A 20,133-nucleotide genomic window follows, 5' to 3' on the forward strand; every position below is an offset into this window, starting at 1 on the left:
AAATGAAAGTTTACCAATATCCTGAAAGTGCCTATGTACCTCTCCCCACCCCCAATCAGCCATTTGCTTCCTTCCCACTAGAATATTAGGCAAATGAGTTAGTTCAAATTCAGGTTTATAGACAATAGGAAGTAGACCTACATGAGAGGGAAAGCCCTGGCAGGTGCCTTCGATGCTTTACTGTCAGCCAGAAAAAGTTGGAAGTAGTGCCTAAGACAAACCACACCCACTTCAGAGACCAGGAGTCAGATGAAAAATTCCCTTCTTCCCAAAGATCTGGCACCTACTGTCAAGATCTGTATAAGATCTGTCTTCTTTACGTACCTTTGATCTCATTTCTACTACTTCCCTTTAAAAGTGCTCACGAAGAAGATGGGGAAGAAGAGGTGGGGACCTCTCTGGTCTCAAGGGGAGAAAAAAATCATTGTTTTTTCCCCATATCATGATTGAACTTCTGGAGTCAATAATCCAACTCTTCCTGAAGGAACTTTTTAAGTGGCCCAGGCTACTGACAAGGGCTGGGACTCAGTGAAGTCTCAGGTCATAGTTAGGCATCCTTCTGGAAAATGAACAAGGTTTATAGACAGCTCTTTATTAGAAGGCCCTTTCTTGATGGTGATGAAGACAACTGACTTGACTTTTCTGCACAGGTGACCAGATGGGCTCTGGTGGGAATAGTAATGCCCCATTCTTGGTTGTAGTGGTATGTACATACACATTTATTTGTCACTCTTTGACATGTGCGCATTCATCTGCATTCACTCTTTTAGTGTATTCTATTTTTTAAATTTAATTGCAAAAAACAATTTATTTTCAGATCCCAAGGACATGAAATGAGACATTTAAGTTCAGCAGGTTAGTATGGCCTAAAATACCTGAATTTTTATCAAGTTCCCATGATGATTCTGATAAAGGTAGTCTGAGGATTGTACTTCAAGTGCAATATTTTATAATCTCTCTGGGTTTGAACTCTTTACTTTTGGAACTCGGCATTTCAAATGCCATGATTAAAGGCGGCAGTTTACAATAAATAAACACACAATTCTCCCAATTCTAGATATTATCATTTTACTGTACAAAAAAAATCCTAAACATTTACAAAAGAAAATCAAAAGATGTTGCATTTTTAGACCACACTGGAAAAGTTACACAAGAGTCTGATAAACAAATGTCAGAAAACATCTCCGTACCATGCAAGTACCATCCAGAGAAATCAAGTCAACCATTATACCATGGGTTGAAGTGTTTAGTACCTGAAAGTGAACCCAGTGCCCTCCTGGTTTATCCCCTGCCTATAAAAAGATAAAACCTTGGCATCTTTACAAAACATGAAATTATTGTCAATCAACTTTATGGAACTAAAATTTTGTTAAGGAAAATAAAATATTAAAAAGGTGACATAGGTCAGCTGCCAGTCAATATTAATGTTAAATTGTCTTAAGAAGCATTCACTTACAACAATCAGCCCAGGCAACACTGTTAAATTACTTTGAAGATCTGACTACAGAGGGCTGCTATTCCAAGCGATTTGCTACTGCATAATTTTACATATGTACAAGTCATGTTATTGTATATACACATCAAGGAACTACTCCAGTCAACACGTCTCAATGGTAGTGCCTATTTTTTAGGCAGAAAGTTGTCCTCTGGCCTCTTGTTCACAGCATGGGACACAGGAAGCCATTTCTTTCCAAGAATTCACTATGTTCAGGGAAGTCTGGACTCTGAGCTTGTTGTTTTCCTCATGGAACGATGAGCAGTATTAAGAATTTGGACTGATAAATAGTGGCTCCGGTTGAACATGTCAAATATTAGCTACACCTTTGATTTCTGTGCTTCTACAAGACTGTATGACCCTTTCATGTTGGCTCTTCTAGCAAAGTAAATAATCATTCCAATGGCCGGTATTATTAAGGAAGATGCACAATAGAGCACAAGAAGTTCAGGAGAAAAATAGTCCTGGTACTTTCCTCTTCCTGGAAAATAACAAAGTGAGTGCAATTAATCTCTGGTACAAAGAGAAATTTTTTGATAGTAATAGTTACATATTTTAACAGTACAACTAGTTCTCTAAATAGGAGTGAATCAAAGCAGTGATAAGGGCTAACAGGAACCAAATGCAAACTTCTTTCAATTATCCAAATAATCAGTTGGCAGTTGCTGTGGTCATGATGAATCTAAAGATGACAATTGATGGGTCCAAATAGAATGAGGTTCTATTGGAGAATGGAAACAAGGGCATGGCATTCTAGGGCTCTTTTACAAAAGCAAGAATTGGAGAGGAGTGTTTGCTTTAGAAAACACAAAAATCTACTGAAGAACTAGGACTCTGATGACCATGAACTGAAATAATTAACTAGTTCTCCAGGAAAATCCTTGTAACCACTGGAGTGTAATCATTATAGTCAAACAGCGTATATGATAGTAAAAAAAATAATAATAATTCTTGCTAATGCATGCCTTTGTCAGAGATATATTAAAAAACCTCATATTTTGTATCTCTGAAGTAGGGCATCTTAATGTATGTTATTCCTCTTCAGCATTTATATCATCCCTTGATAAACTTAAGTTCTTTGGATAGTATCATATTCTAGTTTGAATGTTACTTATTCAGAGGCATTCTCTGACTCACATCTTCCCCAGCTTAAATTAGGAACCCTGATATACTTTTACAACTCATTGCAATTTCCTTCTCATATCTCTTGTCACTGCTTGTAATTAAACATTTATTTGTATGATTATCTATTAAACTTGGTCTATAAAGTTACCTAAGACCACCTACCAATTTTCTTTTTGGTCTATCACTGATAGGTAGTAACTGAGTCATTGCTTGGAGTAGTTGATACCCAATAAATGTTTTTTGAATAGTAATGCATTTCTTTTCTTTCTACATGCTGTCACTTTGTCATTTCGTTGTAAATTGGGTACAGAAGGTAATAGTTTACAAAAGCAAAAATTAGTACTCTTTGTAATTTACTAAAATTCTTGTGATCGTTGCAATACTATTTAACCCTTAACCTTATAAGAAGAACATCTGAGAAAGATAGCATGACATTTACTGGAGGCTCATCTCTATTTATACTTATGTTTGCCTGGAATCATTTGACATCACAAGTATTAAATTTCTTAAGGCAGCATGTATGCTTTCTGTCTTTGAAGAAATCTGACTTTGGCAATGATTACTTTCCTTCTAGAAGGTTCTAATCACTAGAGGTCAACCAAGTAGAACAGGATCATGATAATCAGAGGATGGGAAGTTGATTTTTTTCAAATTATTGAACATAAAAGCACTTAACCCTAAACATAATGATAACTGCCTCATTTTTCTACTTTTCCCTGTTAGAGTAGAACTAGTCAAAGTATAATATTTTAATGGGATACCATTATCATAACTATGGTAAGGCATCAATATTGACAATATGCTGGACTATGGTATTTCTACTCCTATTGTTTTCTTTTCAACTTAATAAATATTATCTTTTGCTTTCAGTTTTTCCTTGAGGCATCTGCAGTCAAACACAAATTTGCTGTTGAGTCAATTACCAGGGCAACCTTCAAACACTATTTTCAATAGCTGTATAAACACTGAAAATCCTAAAGACTCCCAAACATTCCTATATCATTGGAATGCACTCAAGCCAAAACAAAACAAAACAAAATTAATTTTAAAACTAATTCACACAGAAAGGTAAGCTACTTCAAATACCAAGGAAAAATGTCAAATTTCTGTCTTCATTCATTTGCTGTTACTTTAAACATAGTTTGGGGGCCTGAATTTCTTAGCTGGGTCCCTAAAGTGCTTGGAAAGTTCATGTAAGTAATGAGTAAAAAATGGCAAATATGTAAGTCATTAATGTAATAAAGCAATAAAAGACAAGGTGTGAGAGAGAGTTAAAGAGTAGAGAAGAAGCTTTGATATATCTTTAAAAGAGAATCATTAACTACGAACAGAATCACAAAAATGCTAGCAGTCCAGGCTCCCAGGACTAGGCTTAATTAAAAGTGGACTAGAGGCATCAAAGCTTAAAAGAAATAGGAATGAATGAATTTCAACCTAGTCATAAATGAGATCTCAATCCATCCAGAATCATCCTCAACTTCATTAGAAGGACTGATATATGCCTTCGTGTCACTTTGAGTGACATGATACAAGGCAAATGTTCCATTCTTTGAGCACATAGTAATTTCATTGGCCAGATCAAGTGATTTTCAGGATAATCACTGCATTCTTTTAACACTTCTAGATTTTCCCATTCTTTAACACTTCTAGATTTTCCCGTTCTTTAACACTTCTAGATAGATATATTGATATGATATTGTGACAACAGAAAACATAAGGTAAGGCTTGAAATGTTGAGAAATCTGGCCAGATGAGCAACAATTTTACTCGTTTTCTGACCTAAGTTCAAATTTTCTTCACACTGACCCATGGTTGCAAATTCTGAAAGCCAAGTGCCACAGGCTCCAAGACTTCCATTTATTTGCTCCAAGTCTGGCTTCCAACTCACAGTGAGAACTCATTAGCACACAAGGCATGGAGACTAATTAGTACAGGCTAACACATTCTGCTTACACCAATAAGATCAACAGATCCTACTGGGCATTCACAAGAGGGGGTAGGAAATTAAAAGGCCCCTGAGGTCTCTCTGCTGAGGCTGTTGCTCCCTGCCCCCACCCCCTATCGGAATAGGGTAGGCTGGACAAGGAGCTTGGATTCTTAAGCAGGCAATTCTGTAGTCTAGAGACTCTTTGAAGTTGTTCAGCATCAAGTTTGGCACTCCTAACAACTGTCCTGAAACCAGTCAATCCAGAAAATACACAGTTACTCCACGTCCAGAGAATAGCATTCTCATGTGATAGGAGTGACAAGAATCTGGATAGAAACTTTTGTCTTCCATGTGCCAATCCTACTTCTTTAGTTTCCTTATAACCCCCAGGGAAAGGTTTCAGAAGTATGTTTAAATGCTTAGGAAATGCAAGACTTCAGAGACCAATGATGAATTGTCAACTTGGAGAAAAGCAAATGTGAATTCTATGCTCACCAATGATTCATGTCAACTTCCTGGCTAACCTCCATAGGATAGGCCAGCTGTGCATCATTATTTTAGGAAATATTGAGCAATAACCACAATCAACATGGAATTCAGCTCTATGTTGCCAACTCATTCACCTAATCCTAGAAAATCTTTACAATCCACCTAACCTCTGATTGTTGTAAAAAATATTCAAAAATAAAAACAAAAATCTAACTAACCTTTAACATCAAGGGTTAAACTTCTTAATTGCAAGCCAACCTCATTTTTAGATTCACATTCGTACACTCCCGCGTCCTCTAACTGGACCTTGTGGATGGTGTACGCGCCATCTCTGGACTGCAGCACTGTGTCTCCCGTCTCTGCTTTTTTCTTCAGGATTATCCAAGTTTTGGGAACATTTCCACATGTACAAGAGATAATAACAGTGTCTCCTTCCTTGACACTCTCAGAAGGAAAAGCTGTAAGTTGTATGTCTTTCGGAGCAACTGTAAAGAGAATTTAAAAGGCACCTCTGATTGGGTGAAATATAAACCAATTCCATATTAATTTAATGACAGCAACAGTTAGCTGTCAAGCAGCTATTTGTGCTTACTGTTTGCATTAAATGTTTACAGAGGCAAGTAAAGAAGTCAAGCATTGACTTTTTTTTAATAAATGTGTCTTTATTTTATTTATTTAAAATGTTTGTTTATTTTTGAGAGAGAGAGACAGAGTGCAAGCAGAGGAGGGGCAGAGAGAGAGGGAGACACAGAATCTGAAGCAGGCTCCAGACTCTGAGCTGTCAGCATAAAGCTAACAGGGGCTTTAATCCATGAACCTTGAGATCATGACCTCAGCTGAAGTCAGACCCTTAACCTACTATCCCCCAGGTGCCCCCATAAATGATCATGTTTTTAATAAGAGAAGACATGTCTATACTTCTCTCATGTCCCGTAATCTAATTCTTTACCCAGACTAGTCAAAAAAGGTGTTTAAAAAATAGCAATAGAATTCGAATGGGAAAAAAAATATTTTTGTCAAAATGTTGTGCAAGGTTCTTCCTTGAAGTACAAAAGTCTTTACAGACTTCTGCATTTTGAGTTGAATTTTCCTGGATCAAGTTGTACAGAGATCGCTTTCTCACTATTCTTAACAATCACAATTACCATTCACTAAGTGCCAGGCACTGGGCTAAGTATTTAATGTACAACATCTCTATTAATACACAGCCTATGGAAGAAGGTATCATGTCAACATTTTATAAGTGAGATTTCCATCTATTATTGTGACTTGATTTGAGATTCTTTCCCCAACAAGAGCTATAGTGCCATGACATCTATCCTAAAGAACTTCTTTAAAGTTGTGCATTGCCCTTCCAAGGTCGTTTCTTTTAAAGACAAATTATCATCCAGGTGAGATAACAAGAAAGTCACTAATGCCTTAGTGGAAATAATACCAAGGGATAAGAAAGGAAATGACAGCTCCAGTAAAAACAAACAAAGGAAAGGAAAGGAAAGGAAAGGAAAGGAAAGGAAAGGAAAGGAAAGGAAAGGAAAAGAACTTGTATCCCCAAAGGGAAGGTGTGGGGAGAAATCCAAATTGTTCACTTCATGCTTTTGCCCAAAATTACCTATGGATTCAACCTGTTGACTAGGAATTGTTTTGTTCCCAGTCCTGGCCCTCCATCCTGGAGACAGGGAGTCTGGATTCGATAACTTAAGCCATCTAGTGGCTCTATGCCATGAAGTTGATGAACCAGAGGGCGTGGTCACTGCTACTCAACCTCAACATTTACAAAAGGCTTATGTGTCTTCTTAGGCTTCTAAGCAAATACTAGTATGTGCCTTGTGAGATTACCACTCAGTGTCCAATTTAGTAGCTATGGTGACTTTAATCCTAGCTAATTTCCAAATACGTATATACCTCTTCCTACCCTTATTTCAACACCATAACCAGTGTCTCATAAGTGTAACTAGAACTCCTGGCACCATTCCCACAGCTAGCATTCCACTTGAGGTTAAAAGAATTTTAGGATAAGTGACGTGGAATTGTTTATGAGGAAGTGCCATTCCAGGAACTTTCCAAGCATAGAAAACATCATGGCTCTTCAAAACCCTTAATATATGTTTTGAGTAAGAGTTTTGGTTTCAGAGAGGGCTTTGTTCAAAACCAGTGACAACCAAAATAATACTAGCGATAATACCTCATTAATCACGTTTTACTCACCTTGGATGATTAGTTCTACTTCTTTTCTGCTTATTCCAGCCTGGTTAACTCCTTCACACACATAAATACCAGAGTCTTCCATTTTTGTAGAAGTTAAGGTGAGTGTTGAATTTTCAGAAAGAGGCTGTAGATGCCCATTATTCAGCTGCCTGCTCCACAGAATTTTCGGAGCTGGAAGACCGTTGCTGGAGCATGTCATATTCACGGAACTACCTTCCTCCAGGATGGAGGAGGGGCTGACCAAGACGGTGGTATCCCTGGGGGCAACTGAAAGGGCAGGGACACTTGTCAGCTTGACCCTTTATACCCTGAGTTCCAAAAAGCTTTAATAATGTTGCAAAACCGAGCTATGGTTCAATGGATTGGAACAGTTTATTAATGTTGATAACCTTATCAAAGGAGGATTTCTGTCCCCATTTACTTAAGCAGATATAGAATGATAGAAAGTAGAATATGGACCCAGCATGGATATTTTCTAACAGAAATAAGTTTTGTAGGCGGTCCCTTACTACCTAAGAAGGGATGATCACTGATAGTGTGTGTCGACATTTATGGTACATTAAACATGACCAAAACGTATTTGAGTCTCCTGTGAGAGGTGGAGTTTATTTTTCTACCCCTTGAATCTTGGCTGGTCTTGTGACTCACTTTGGCCAATATAACATGGAAGAAGTAACACTCTAGAACTTCTAAGCTTCAGCCTCAAAGGGCTCCTTTCATTATCACTCTTTCGAAATGCTGCACTGTGGTGACTAAGCCCGTGCTCCTTTCTTTCAGGATGAAACAGCATGTGGCAAAAGGGAGGACCACAACCCCCAGAGAAGGCCCCAGACATATGAGTGAGTCCATCTGGGACCAGCCATGCCCCGCTGACCTGCCATTTGACTGAAAATGCATGAGTGAGTTCATCTGGTACCACAGTGAGCAGATGAACTGCTGATCTGACCCCTTCTCGGATTGCCAACTCGAAATCATAATCTAAAAGCTGATTGTTGTCTTAAGTGTTAGCAGTGGTTTGTTATAATAATTGTTTTAACATTTCTTCAGTTATTTTTTTTTCACAGAGGTTTTAACTATTAACCTCATGTTAACTCTTGCCTGGCAAACATGATAAGAAATCCATATTCAGGAGCGGATACATCACACGTGTACTTACCGTTAACATAAAGCGTCTGTGTGCTCTGCCTCTGTTTGGGTTCAAATTCCATTTCATCAATACGTAACTTAGCCAGACAAACAAGAACTTCTCCCATGTCTTCAGTGGTAGGGATGAAGGTCATTTCCAAACTCTTAGTCTCTAGAGACTTCTTGTCCATGTCCTGCAGAAAGTTTTTATTCTCTATAACACTCTCCCCCTTAAGTAATTCAATCTCCAGCAGGTCAGAAGGATACACATTCGGAACCTGGCAGCTTACAGTGACTGGGTTTCCGCTCACGAGTAGACCACTCATTTCAATCTCTGGATCTCTAGGGAAGGCTGCAAATGTCATAGAAAAAGGATGTTTATATGTGACATTCAAAGGACAAATGGAGCTAATCTCTCTTAAATGCAAGGCTCTCAAAATGACATTTTTAACTTACTTGGGATAGAATGATCATCCATACATAAATAATGTCATCAAGTATAAACATTTGTGATATTAAATATAAATAATGGTATAAACAAAAACAGCACACAAATTAATCAAGGAATAAATATACTTCCTATTTTTCTCTTCTTAGGGGCTCAATCTTTCTGACAGTCATGGACTGATCTTTTTGAAAGACCATGAGTTTCCACCATCTCATTTAGTAACTATATATTTTAAAATGTCTGACTATTTCCCGTGCTGTATTGAATGTTAACTATGGGGTAAGCCCTTAATATTTATGATCTCAGTCTTCAAAACAACCTGATAAAATAGGTATTATTTAACATATTTTACAGGTGGGAAAACTTATAAAGAACGTATTTTATAGCTAGGAAAATTTATAAATCTGATAGAAGCTCAGAGACCCTCATTAGGCATTGTACCTATATTAAGTCGCTGAGTTGAGATCAGAACCCATGTTTCTCTGAGCTTAAAACCCAGGCTTGGTTTCATAGAGCTGTGAAACCTCTGGGTATCAAATAAGACCCACAGTGCAGATCTCAGTTTCGACATTTTCATTTCCAATGGCCGGGTTTAGAGAGCAAATTTTAAATATTTCTCAGACAATACTTGCAGTTAACAAAAAACTATGAGATTTACCTTCTAATTAATATGTATCATGCATCTTAGGCAAACCAATAAAAAATAAGACTAAAATAGTTATGAAGGGAGAGCAAGAGCAACGCTAAAAATTTTTTTATTATGCAAAATGTTGTTCAAGTGATACATTCTTAAGTATTTCCACATTGCAGTAAGACTGGACTGCGGGTTCTCATTTCTGTTGGGAATGTGCCTACATCAGCAGATCCTGGACTCTGGGTAATATGATACCGTGATAAAATTCACCCTTATTTTGAGAGATTCAAATCCCTTTACAGACATACTCTAACTCATGCTGAACAAAATCCTGATGGGTAACACAAGTTTGGGCAGTTTTTCTGGTAGAGAATATTCTGTTTTTCTCTTGAATTCTGCTGAATAATACAAGCCATGGTAACCCTCTCAAGGTAATGAATTTTCAGAGCACTTTGAATACTTTGTCCCTCATTCATTATAAAATGAGGAATTTTAGCAATGTCAAATTCATAGAGGTTTGAGGTTGTAAAGGCTTTTTAGTAAGGTGACAGGAACAGCAAGAAAAAGCATAGTGGATGTACATAGTGTACGTCATATTAAGATCTAGTGCTAACTCTTGGCTCCGCTTTTCACCTGAGCTGCTGCCACTGGCCACCCTCTATGGCCAGTATAACTACCTGTTTTCATTTTAGGGTTTGTCTTGCTCCCCACTGCCTCATTTTTCTCATCCTGTCAATCAACTTTCCAAATGTGCCTTCAAAAGAGTGGGCTTGGGCCTCACTCCCTTTCAAACAGCTGAGCAGGAGTAACTCCTATCCAGTCATCTGAATGGACATTCACCCCCCTCTCCTTGCTCACTACCACCTCTGGAATACCCCCTATACACAGAGGGGATGGGAAGCAGTGAACATGTAGTATGTTCAAGTGCAAGATGACAGAGTTTTGGCAAGACACAAAGTAAGGATTGTGGATGCTGTGTACAAACCTAATATATACTTAAGATTTCAGCTAATTAGGTTGCATCAAAAATTCCGGCCTAGAGATTTAGGAACAATTCACAATGCTCAGTTCCCTTTCTAAACACATGGATCTCATTGTATATCACAGACTTGCATTCTGTTTCTTTCAATAGAATTGAGAGGGGAAAAAAAACCCCAGCAAATAATACTGAAATCCACTTACAGAAGAGGTCCACTTTAATTCCCTTTTCCACTTTCTTACGGCCACAGGTCACGGTGCACAGGTAAGAATGTTCATTCTCAAAACTCACAGGGCTCAGGGTCAGTGTGGACTTGCTCCCTTCAGTCTTCACCGTCCCACTCAGAGGACTGTCTATCTGGGTTCTCCAAGTGAAAGATGGGGTCTCACAGTCTGTGACACCACATGTCAACACAACTGAGTCGCCAATCTGAGCAACAATCTGGGGTCCGGGGGAGATCTCAACAGTGAATGGTTTCTCTGGAGGAAGAAGAACAAGACAAAAAGAAGATAAGATTCTTTTCTTCCTTCATCACATTCCAATATATGGTCTTTTTTTCTCATCTCTTTACAGCTAACACCTGTGCCAAGAAGAAATCACTCCTTTCTACCTTGGGATGATCCTGAAAGATGTTTTTAAGGAATGAACCCACAAGAATTCATTGAGCCACTCACTTAACAGAAAGAATGGGGATTAAGACTTGTTAGGACAGAAGCTGACATCTTTTCAAGACACTCATTCAGTCTCTGCTCAATTGTAGTTTATTAAATCCCTGCAGCAGCGGACAACAGCTCAATAAATTTAAGAGGTTCCAGTATATAAGCATTGTGTAAGCCATGCTGCATATATTATCTCATTTAATCCTCACAACTTCATGAACTGCTACCATTAATTCTTCTTTCACTTCCTCCTGCTTCTTTTTATTTTCTTCTTCCTCTTCCTTCTTCTCCCATCCTCCTCCTCCTCCTCCTTCACACCCTCCCCCTCCTCCTCCTCCTCTTTATCCTTAAGGAAATTGAGGCTCAGAAATGCTAGATAACTTTATCTAGTTTGCGAGTGGCAAAATTAGGACTTGAAGCCAGGTAGGTCTGATTCGAGACCCTAGCTTTTCAGTTCCTTCAACAACTGAATCAAGTCTTCCTCATGTGGAGATAAAACCAGATCTAAGAGAGGTTGTGAAAGCAGCTACAAAAATATGTCTTCTGATTAGACATATTACCCATAACAGATCAGTGCTTAGAATTTCTGTGCCAACAATATAAAGTTATACCACTGAAAGCACACAGGATCACATTGAAAGCAAAGTCCAAATCTAAACATGAAAACGACACACAAGCCGCCTCTAAAATTTGTTTGATGCAATACAAAAATACTTCGAATTAATTCAGGGGTTGAGAACTGCGATCACAGGTCAAAGTCCTAAATCTCAAATATCCAGAAAAGCTCTTTGGATGCCAGTCCTATCCCTGCTGGACACATAGGCTGCTTTGGGATCCTTCCTGTCAGGGAGAAAGGGAGTTTCAAACCTCCACTCTCTGTTCCCTGAAGAGACTGGGAGTGGTTGGACAACCCTGAGATTGACGATTGAGACTCCACAGAAAATCACTAAAATTGTTCCTGTAAATAGCAGACTGGAGAGGGAGGAAAGCATTCCCAACATAGAAGTCATCCAAATACACCACATTTTGCAGGGTTCTCATCTGTGCCTGGAGAAGTTTTTCTTCTGTTTGGTTTGTCTCATTCGACAAGCCTTCTTTGGAAGGCTCTCCTCAAATTACCTTAATACACTGATATGCTATTAGATTTTGAAAAAGACGGATCATTGAGAATAACAACCGGAGTTTCTGAATTCCTTATGTGCTAGTGTGAGAAAAGGGAACTTGAAAACAGACCCACTTCCTTCCTGTGAAGTGTTCTCAGATCATCTTTTTCCAGTGGCTGCGTATGTTACTAGGCGAACGCTTTGCCTCTGTGGAGTGGTTCTTAGGTCACTGAAAGATCTTTTCAGAGTTCAATTCTCTCTTCAGTACTTAAGGTGGTTAGTATCCTGTGATGCAAAATTCAAAACAACCCTCCCTAGCCCCACAGGGCATTTTCTTTTCACACTGAAATGGGATCTAATTTCTTATGGGGTGGAATTATTCCAGGATGGGTGATTCATTGCATATGATTTTATTAGTGTAATACTTTCCTGACCTCGTGAGAATGGTAACCTAACACCCAACTGAGTTAATCTATTGACAGTGAGTTTCAATTTTATTTTTTAACCATCCAAGTTTAAACCATATGTTTTCATATGTTAAATTTCTCATGTTTACAATTTATGCAATGGACATTTATTGGGCACCTATTTTGTGGCAGATACCCAAATATTAAAACACACACACACATGCACACAATTCCTGACTTACAGTTTAATGGAAAGACATATTTAAATAAATGCATTATTTTGGCTCTTACTAAGTATATTTAAATTATCTACTTATATGCCTGTCTTTCCTGCCTACATTATAAGCTCTATAAGGGCCGTCACCATAACTTTTTCATGTCTGCCCCCACAGCCCCAAGCATAATTCGTGGATTCTTGGACAAGGGCTCTTAATTAATATATGTTGAGCTAAACAGAAGTACACAAACTTCAATAAGAAGTGTTGAATGTAGAAAAAGGGAGGAATGGCCCGCTTTGCCTAAGGCAATCTGGAATTGGAAGGCTGACATGAGCTTTGTCTTGAAGGATGGCTATGAATTTGCCAGGGGAAGGAATAGTGCTCCCGGCAGAAGGAACAACATAGACAGTGGTACAGAAACATCACCAAAGCTGTAAAGGTAGTTTCTGACCAGATTATAAAGAGATTTATTTTAATAAATGTGAATTTTAATTTACATGCAATTAGGGTTTGGTTGAAGTCATATATAATAAGCACCTTTTTTGTGTATGGTATATACTCTGGTGGCATTGCACAAGATTGATTGTCCTTGAGGACAGAATGATAGCGGGATGGCCATTTGAAGACAATCAGCTATTTTGTTGAAAAATTATGGAGTTTTAGATTAGAATGGCTCTGTAATAAAATCATAGTCAACGCCCCTAGTGAGTGATTTGACCCTGGGCAAATTATGAACTATGCTGAACCCACCCACTTTTATTCACCTCGTAAGGTAGTGGTAAAGACTAGGAAGACAACATAGATAAAGCAGAAAGTAAAATTCCCAGCAAATATCAAGTGTATGATCAGTAGGAGCCATTATTAATTTTTACAAGACAAGATGTTTCTCATCTGTAAAATGAGTATAAAAGACCTACTCTTTAGTTATTTCCTAAAGATTGCAGCTAACATATGTAGAGTGCCTAGCATACAGCTGGTGTTCAATGAATGCCATTATTTAAAAACATCTTGCAAGAGTCCAAGTCAGAGACGACAAATTAAAGCAATGGCAAGAGTGTTGGGGGAAAAAAGAGCTCAAATTCTAAGGATCATTCTTAGGAAGAATAGGCGGGATTTGGTGATCTGGAAATGGGAAAATGAATTTAAGAGGAAGCAGAGTATGGTGGCCCAAATACTGGGAGTCCAGAGTGAGTAGAGATGAGGACAGATGTGGCAATAACCTGAGAATACTAATACGCAAGGAGAGGGAGGAAGAAAGAAAGCCAAAAAAGGAGGCAGGGAAGGAATGGTGAGAGATGGAAAAGAATCAGAAAAGCAAAGCCATGGGAGGAAAGACTGCTGAGAAGTATGAGCAAGATGAACATACAATCCTGCTAAAGCACATGACATCAGATGGGTCATCAATAAAACCTAAGGAAGCGATTTTGGCACTTAAGCTGTTTCACTATTGTGCAAACCCTAGTCACGGCACCCTTACCATTCCTTTTGCACAGTCTACTTACCTTCAACAATTAATTCCACCTCTTTTCCATTTTTCCCAACTTGATTGACTCCTTCACACACATAAATTCCAGAATCTTCCATCCTCATAGCAATTAAAGTGAGAGTTGAATTTCCAGAAAGGGGCTGTAGATTTCCATTATCTAATTTCTTGCTCCAGAAAATCTGCGGAGCTGGTAGACCTTCACTGGAACATGTCATTGTCACAGAACCACCTTCCTGCAGCCTTGTGGATGGGCTCACAGAGATAACTGTGTTCTTGGGTGAGACTGAAAAGGCAGGGCACAGCATTAGTAACTGCTAGGCATCATCTTGCTCCAACACGGACAACGTGTTTCTCTCAGTCTCTATTTACATGCTTTCACAAATTTGACAAACTTACTCTGCCAAATTAGTGTAAAATTAGTATTGTGGGTTTACAAAAATCAGTCAATCCAATTTCTGACTAATCTGATTGAGTTACTTTTTTTATGATGTTTGGTGTTTTCAGATGGCCACAGATACTCAGAAATTAAGAAAGACCCTTAGAGTAATGTGGTTCAATCTCCCAGATAAGGTAGCAGTCCTATGTTAGAATCCTTGACAAGTGCTCATATATGTTGGCTTCAACACTTCTGATTGAGGGAATCACTGCCTTACAAAACAGTCCTTCTGATTTGGAGACAGCTCTAATTATTAGAACAATTGAGCTGAAAACTTCCTCTTTGTAAGTAAATTTCATGCAATGGCCACAGTTCCGTCCTTCACTATTACAGAATAGATCAAATCCCCTTTCCACATGACTGTCTTCAAATACTTAATGATAGCTCTCTTTTCCCAGTTTTGTATTCTCTAGGAAAAATATCCCCTATCTTGACTATTCTTTTCAAAATATTGATAAATCCTTTCCATCTCATTCTCTTTCAGCTAAACATGCTAGTTGGCAATACTCCTTTTGAATGTAGTGTCTAAAGCAGAACACAGCATTTGGGTCTAGAACAGAGTACAGTGAGTCCACTCCTACACAATTCTGGGACTACAAGCCTGCCTCAACCCCCCCCCCCCCCCCGNCGTGGAGGTAATCATGTCTACTCTCTCACCCAATGCACATGTATATGTGCACACACAGAGCAAGTTCTCACCTTGTAAAATGTCTATAACTTAATATTGCAAGGTATATTATAAGAACTTATAAAATATGATTTAAAACATTTTATCTTCTGAGCCTACTTCATACTACCCAGTCAGGTGGTATTATTACTCCCCTTTGATAGACTGGGAAATAAAGAAATTAAGCAACCCAAGTTCACACAGTTCATGGAGCCAGAAGTCTTCTCAACCCAAATCCAATGCTCTTTTCATTGAATTATGCTGTTGACAAATATTATGTTCTCAATGAATAAGAATGGAATAAAAACTATAAACAAATGCCTTCCTGACTTTAGCTGCTAAGTTTAATGCTGTATACATCCAAGACTAAATTCCCATAAAGACTAGACTACATCACACAAGTACTTACTGTAGACTTGCAGTTTTTTTGTAGTCTCCCTTTCTTTGGGCTTAAAGTCCATTTCATCCATGTGTAATTCCGCTCGGCAAACAAGAGCTTTCCCAGTATCTTCATTGGTTGGGGTGAAGGTTACTTCCAAACTCTTGGTCTCCAGGGACCTCCTCTCCATAGGTTCTACAAAGTCCTTATTCTGTAGGAGATCATTGCCTTTCAGCAAACTCATCTCCAGCCTGTCAAATGGATAAACATCAGGAACCAGGCACGTGACTGTGACTGGCTTCCCAGCTTCCAAGGGGCCACTCAGATGGATCTCCGGGTCCTTAGGGAAAGCTGCAAAGGTCAAACGAATACACATGAGCGGGCTTTCTGTTTATGTAATATAAGGTCTTTTACGGATTCAATGCAATGCAAACCAAGTCTAATGTTTCTGTTAATACAGTCTTAATTCATTGTTTGAATAGCCTTTCATGGTTTGGGGTGGGTTCATGAATCAGAATCAATCACTCTTTAGAGTTCTTCAGCTGTGAGCCTGCGTATACTAGGGGTTGCATATTAGAGTAAATGAAGAGACAAGAAAGTGATGTTTATCGAATACTTACATATGCCCATCACTGTGCTATTCATTAAATATAAAGGACTTTATTTTAACTCTAAGACATAGAGACCACATTTCACAGATATGAAAACCTAGCCTTAGCACATTTGCATAACTTGCCTAAGGTCACACAGCTCACAAATGGCAAGTCTGGGATTTAAACTCAGGATTTTTATTATTCTGTATTGGTACTGAAGATTGCATTATACCACATTCTTCTAGGGCAGAGATATGTCCACTTTACAGATAAGAAAACAGAAGCTCAGAATGTCATTGCAAAGAATATTGATTGGGCAACACATGCTAAGAAAGGAAGAGAGCAACGTTAAATAATTGGCTTCTGAAAGTGATGCCTCTGACAGAAATTCATCCACCAGGAAGGCACAATCTTTAAATTTTGGAAGGCAGATTTGCCTCTTGAAAGGCTTAACTCAATGTCCTGACCAGCACACCACTTGAACCTTTCAGTGCCAAGGGAATGTGCTATTTCAGCCAGCCATTGCTTCCTTTGCAAGGGCTACCTTTTCATTACAAACTGTCTTAGGGTAACACACTGGCTGGATTCAAGACTCTGTGTAATAGGAACACAAAGGTCCCAGCTCTAAAGAATATTACAATCAAATGTGGAATGGAGACAGGATTGTTCAACATAATGAGAGCCAGATTTTTCTGAGGGAAAAAACCTCCAGAAAGATAATTAAAACCAGAAGCGTCTTTATTTCTCTTTTTAAAACCTTCAACTGTCTGATATTTGCGAGCAAAGGCAAAGGAACTGGAAATGCTTTGCTTTGTGGGAAAAAACCCAGTATTTAAAATTTTTCCACCAATAATTTCTATCCCTCCTATTCTGTAAGAAACGTGCCCATAATCCACATGGTTTGCTGTCAGGTAATATAAGAACTTGTTACTTTCCCCTGTATTTACATGAGGGGGCCTTTCAAGGAGCTCAGGAGGCTGCACAAACAATGCATGTACAACCAGCAAAATTGAAAGCAGCTGGCCAGGCACAGTTTCTTGGGACACATTAGCAACACATGGGGCTTGTTGAAGACTCAATTACAGATACGGGGCGAAGCTGAGCTCTGCCATGGCAGAAGGGAACCAAAATAATAAGATAATCAAATGGGATCTTCATGAAGAGATGGCCATAAAGGATTCCAGGGTTTTGTTTTGTTTTGTTTTGTTTTGTTCATTTGTTTTTCTGAAAGAGTAGTCATCAATAACCAAAGGCAAGATTTTTATTTTAGTTTGTTTTTTTAACTCCTCTTGCTAACTTTATATGCTCGATTGCGAATGGATTGGGATGCATTTTGGTGAAATGGCAAACTAGGGATGTTTATTAACATGCATCAGGCAAATCTCCTCCATTACACAGATAGCCTTGAGGTTGAGTTGTTGAGAATGAAGGCTTAATTCCACCAAAAACAAAAATAAACACAACCCTCCTAAATGTAGCTGTACCAAAGTCAGATGAGTGAGATGTTTGCAGATACTTTTCTTATGTCAAAAGGAAAACTCTTGTACTGCAGCCTATTACTAAATTATAGCTCTCCTACTTAAGCCAATGTTAAGCACAAAATTGCATAAGAATAAGTGGTGGGGGGAGGGGGGAGATGGGCATGGAGGAGGGCACTTGTGGGGATGAGCACTGGGTGTTATATGGAAACCAAGTTGACAATAAACTATTTGTAAAAAAGAGAAAAATTAAAAAAATAAACAAGAAAAAAAAGAATAAATAAGTGGAAAATCCCTGAAGAATGGAATTCATAAATCATTTGGATATATGCCCAAGTAAACATGTGAGGATATAATCAAATAGAAATTGCTGAAAAATAAGATTGAAGAACTTCAGAGAGCTTCACTTTATGGCTAAGAAAAGAATTGCCTGGAGAGATTGAGTCTTAACCATGGTCACTGTGTCTGCGGCAGAGTTAGAAATAAAAGCCAAGGTTTGGGTTCCTTTTCTAGTGTTAGATTCAGCTGCCTCTAACTTTCTTGGTGCAGTGCGTCCTCTAGCCAAGAATCTGGACATGAATATCCTTTCATTTTTTTCTTTTAAAAATATCCTTAAAAAAACTTATCCTAAAGCAAAATTAAGAGAAAATCAAAGATTCTCTGAAGTACTCACAGTAAATCTCCACCTGAATTCCTCTTTCCCGTTTCTCAGATCCGCAAATTGCTGTGCACAGGTAAGAGTATTCATTCCTGAAACCAACGGGATCCATGGTCAGCGTGGAACTGGTCCCCTCACTTCTCACCTGCCCATTCAGCGGACTGTCTAAATGGGTTCTCCAAGAGAAAGATGGGTGCTTACAGCCCGTAGTACTGCAAGTCAGTGAAATGACATCACCAATCTGAGCAACAATTTTGTCTTCAGGGAACGTCTCTATTTTAAAAGCTTGAGCTGTGAAGGCAAAAAGAGAAAAGCAAACTTTGTTTAGTATTCTACTCCCTCTTCTCTGTCCTAGTATATTGTCTAAAATACAATCTGGCTGATCCATTTCCTAAATTTTGAACTAACTGCAAGGCAGCCAAAAAGAATTGGAGTCACTGCCAAAGGTGTTAGAATCATGGAGAACTCTCAGTTCCGATCTTGATGCCCATTTATCAAAATTATTTTGTTATTTGCTAAGTTTAAGATCATTATCAAGTACAGGAAACTGAAGAGATAGACCTTACTAGAGATAAATCTAATTATTTACTTGACATTGGAAAAAGATAACTGGAAAACATCAATATGCACCTCCAACTATGACAATACAATGGTACATAGCAATACTTAATAGCACATTACATGTTATGTTAAATTAAGGTTACCCACTGCCTAAAAATCCTACTGCCTTTCTTCACTACCATAGCAAAACTGACTGAAGCCAAAAATCGGGGCTGAAATGGAATGTGAGCATTTGGAACAGATCAAAGAGAAGAACTTACAAACTGTAAACACCATCCAAAGTATATTTGAAGCTCCAAAGATCACGACCATCTTTCTAGGCGTTTTCAGTTGCCGCTGTGATGAGAACATAGTGGTCCCAAAACTCTTCTTTCTGTCCCACCTGAAAGTGCCCTGGAAGAGGCGTTAGCTCCTAAAGCCAGTGAGGCTCAGTGAGGAGTGAAATAGAAAGTCTGCTCTTTATAAAGGGTCTTGTTGCAGAAGCACAGAGGCGGAGGGAAATCCCTTCAAGGGGAAACCCGGAGCAGAGCCAGAAAAAAAGTTTCACTGACACCCAGCCAAGTCCAGTTTTAACCCCTTCCTTTGCTCTCAGTGCTAAAACTACTCTCTCTGCCATAGAAAACTGAAACGCCTCCAAGGTGATAAAATTTAAAGCTTTTCCTGGTTTTCACCCCAAAAGGATATCTTTGCAAGAAAGATACAAGGTAATGCACATTTCAGAATAATGCTCATTTCAGAATAAGGGAAAAGCGAAAGAGAGAAAGGGAGGGCAACAGAGACAGAAAGGGGAGAAATAGGCAGAAAGAAAGGGAGAGAGAAAGAATAGTAAATTTTACTCTGGATTTTGAAGTGGCTAAACAACCACCATGTCATGTGAACTGATTTTTTTTTCTCCATTAAGACATATTTGCAAATTCCAAAATAAGGTTTAATTTTTCTCTCACAAGAAAAAGGAAAAGGTCCTATCTTTTGATGAACTATTTTTTAAAAGGGAGATAGCATAACTTCCTTGTTTTATACTTTCTATTCATAAAATATTCATAAAATAATTCTTTTGATAA

General features: G+C 38.4%; 1 protein-coding gene across 2 annotated transcripts; it reads right to left on the reverse strand.

The window, feature by feature from the left end:
• Nucleotides 1–1,042: 1,042 nt before the first annotated feature.
• VCAM1 (vascular cell adhesion molecule 1) lies at nucleotides 1,043–19,521 on the reverse strand. Of its 2 annotated transcripts, XM_077746174.1 has the most exons (9): nucleotides 19,333–19,517; nucleotides 18,527–18,802; nucleotides 15,813–16,133; nucleotides 14,317–14,583; nucleotides 10,631–10,906; nucleotides 8,398–8,718; nucleotides 7,242–7,508; nucleotides 5,255–5,521; nucleotides 1,043–1,976 (listed from the first exon to the last, which is right to left on the reverse strand). In XM_077746174.1, the coding sequence occupies exons 1-9, from the start codon at nucleotides 19,421–19,423 to the stop codon at nucleotides 1,816–1,818; spliced, it is 2,247 nt and encodes a 748-aa protein (XP_077602300.1). In that variant the 5' UTR covers nucleotides 19,424–19,517; the 3' UTR covers nucleotides 1,043–1,815. The 2 variants fall into 2 exon arrangements, with proteins under 2 accessions (XP_077602300.1, XP_077602301.1); XM_077746175.1 differs by lacking the exon at nucleotides 5,255–5,521 and having other exon boundaries at nucleotides 19,333–19,521.
• Nucleotides 19,522–20,133: the final 612 nt, after the last annotated feature.

Source organism: Crocuta crocuta, unplaced genomic scaffold (genome assembly GCF_008692635.1).
Source record: "Crocuta crocuta isolate KB4526 unplaced genomic scaffold, BGI_CrCroc_1.0 scaffold48, whole genome shotgun sequence".
Taxonomy (NCBI): domain Eukaryota; kingdom Metazoa; phylum Chordata; class Mammalia; order Carnivora; family Hyaenidae; genus Crocuta; species Crocuta crocuta.

Coding starts and splice junctions, on each gene's coding strand:
- VCAM1 (XM_077746174.1), bottom strand. CDS start 19,423: ATGTTCTCATCACAGCGGCAACTGAAAACGCCTAGAAAGATGGTCGTG. Junction 14,584..15,812: donor AAAAAAACTGCAAGTCTACA/GTAAGTACTTGT, acceptor CTGCCTTTTCAG/TCTCACCCAAGAACACAGTT. Junction 7,509..8,397: donor ACAGACGCTTTATGTTAACG/GTAAGTACACGT, acceptor CTGCCCTTTCAG/TTGCCCCCAGGGATACCACC.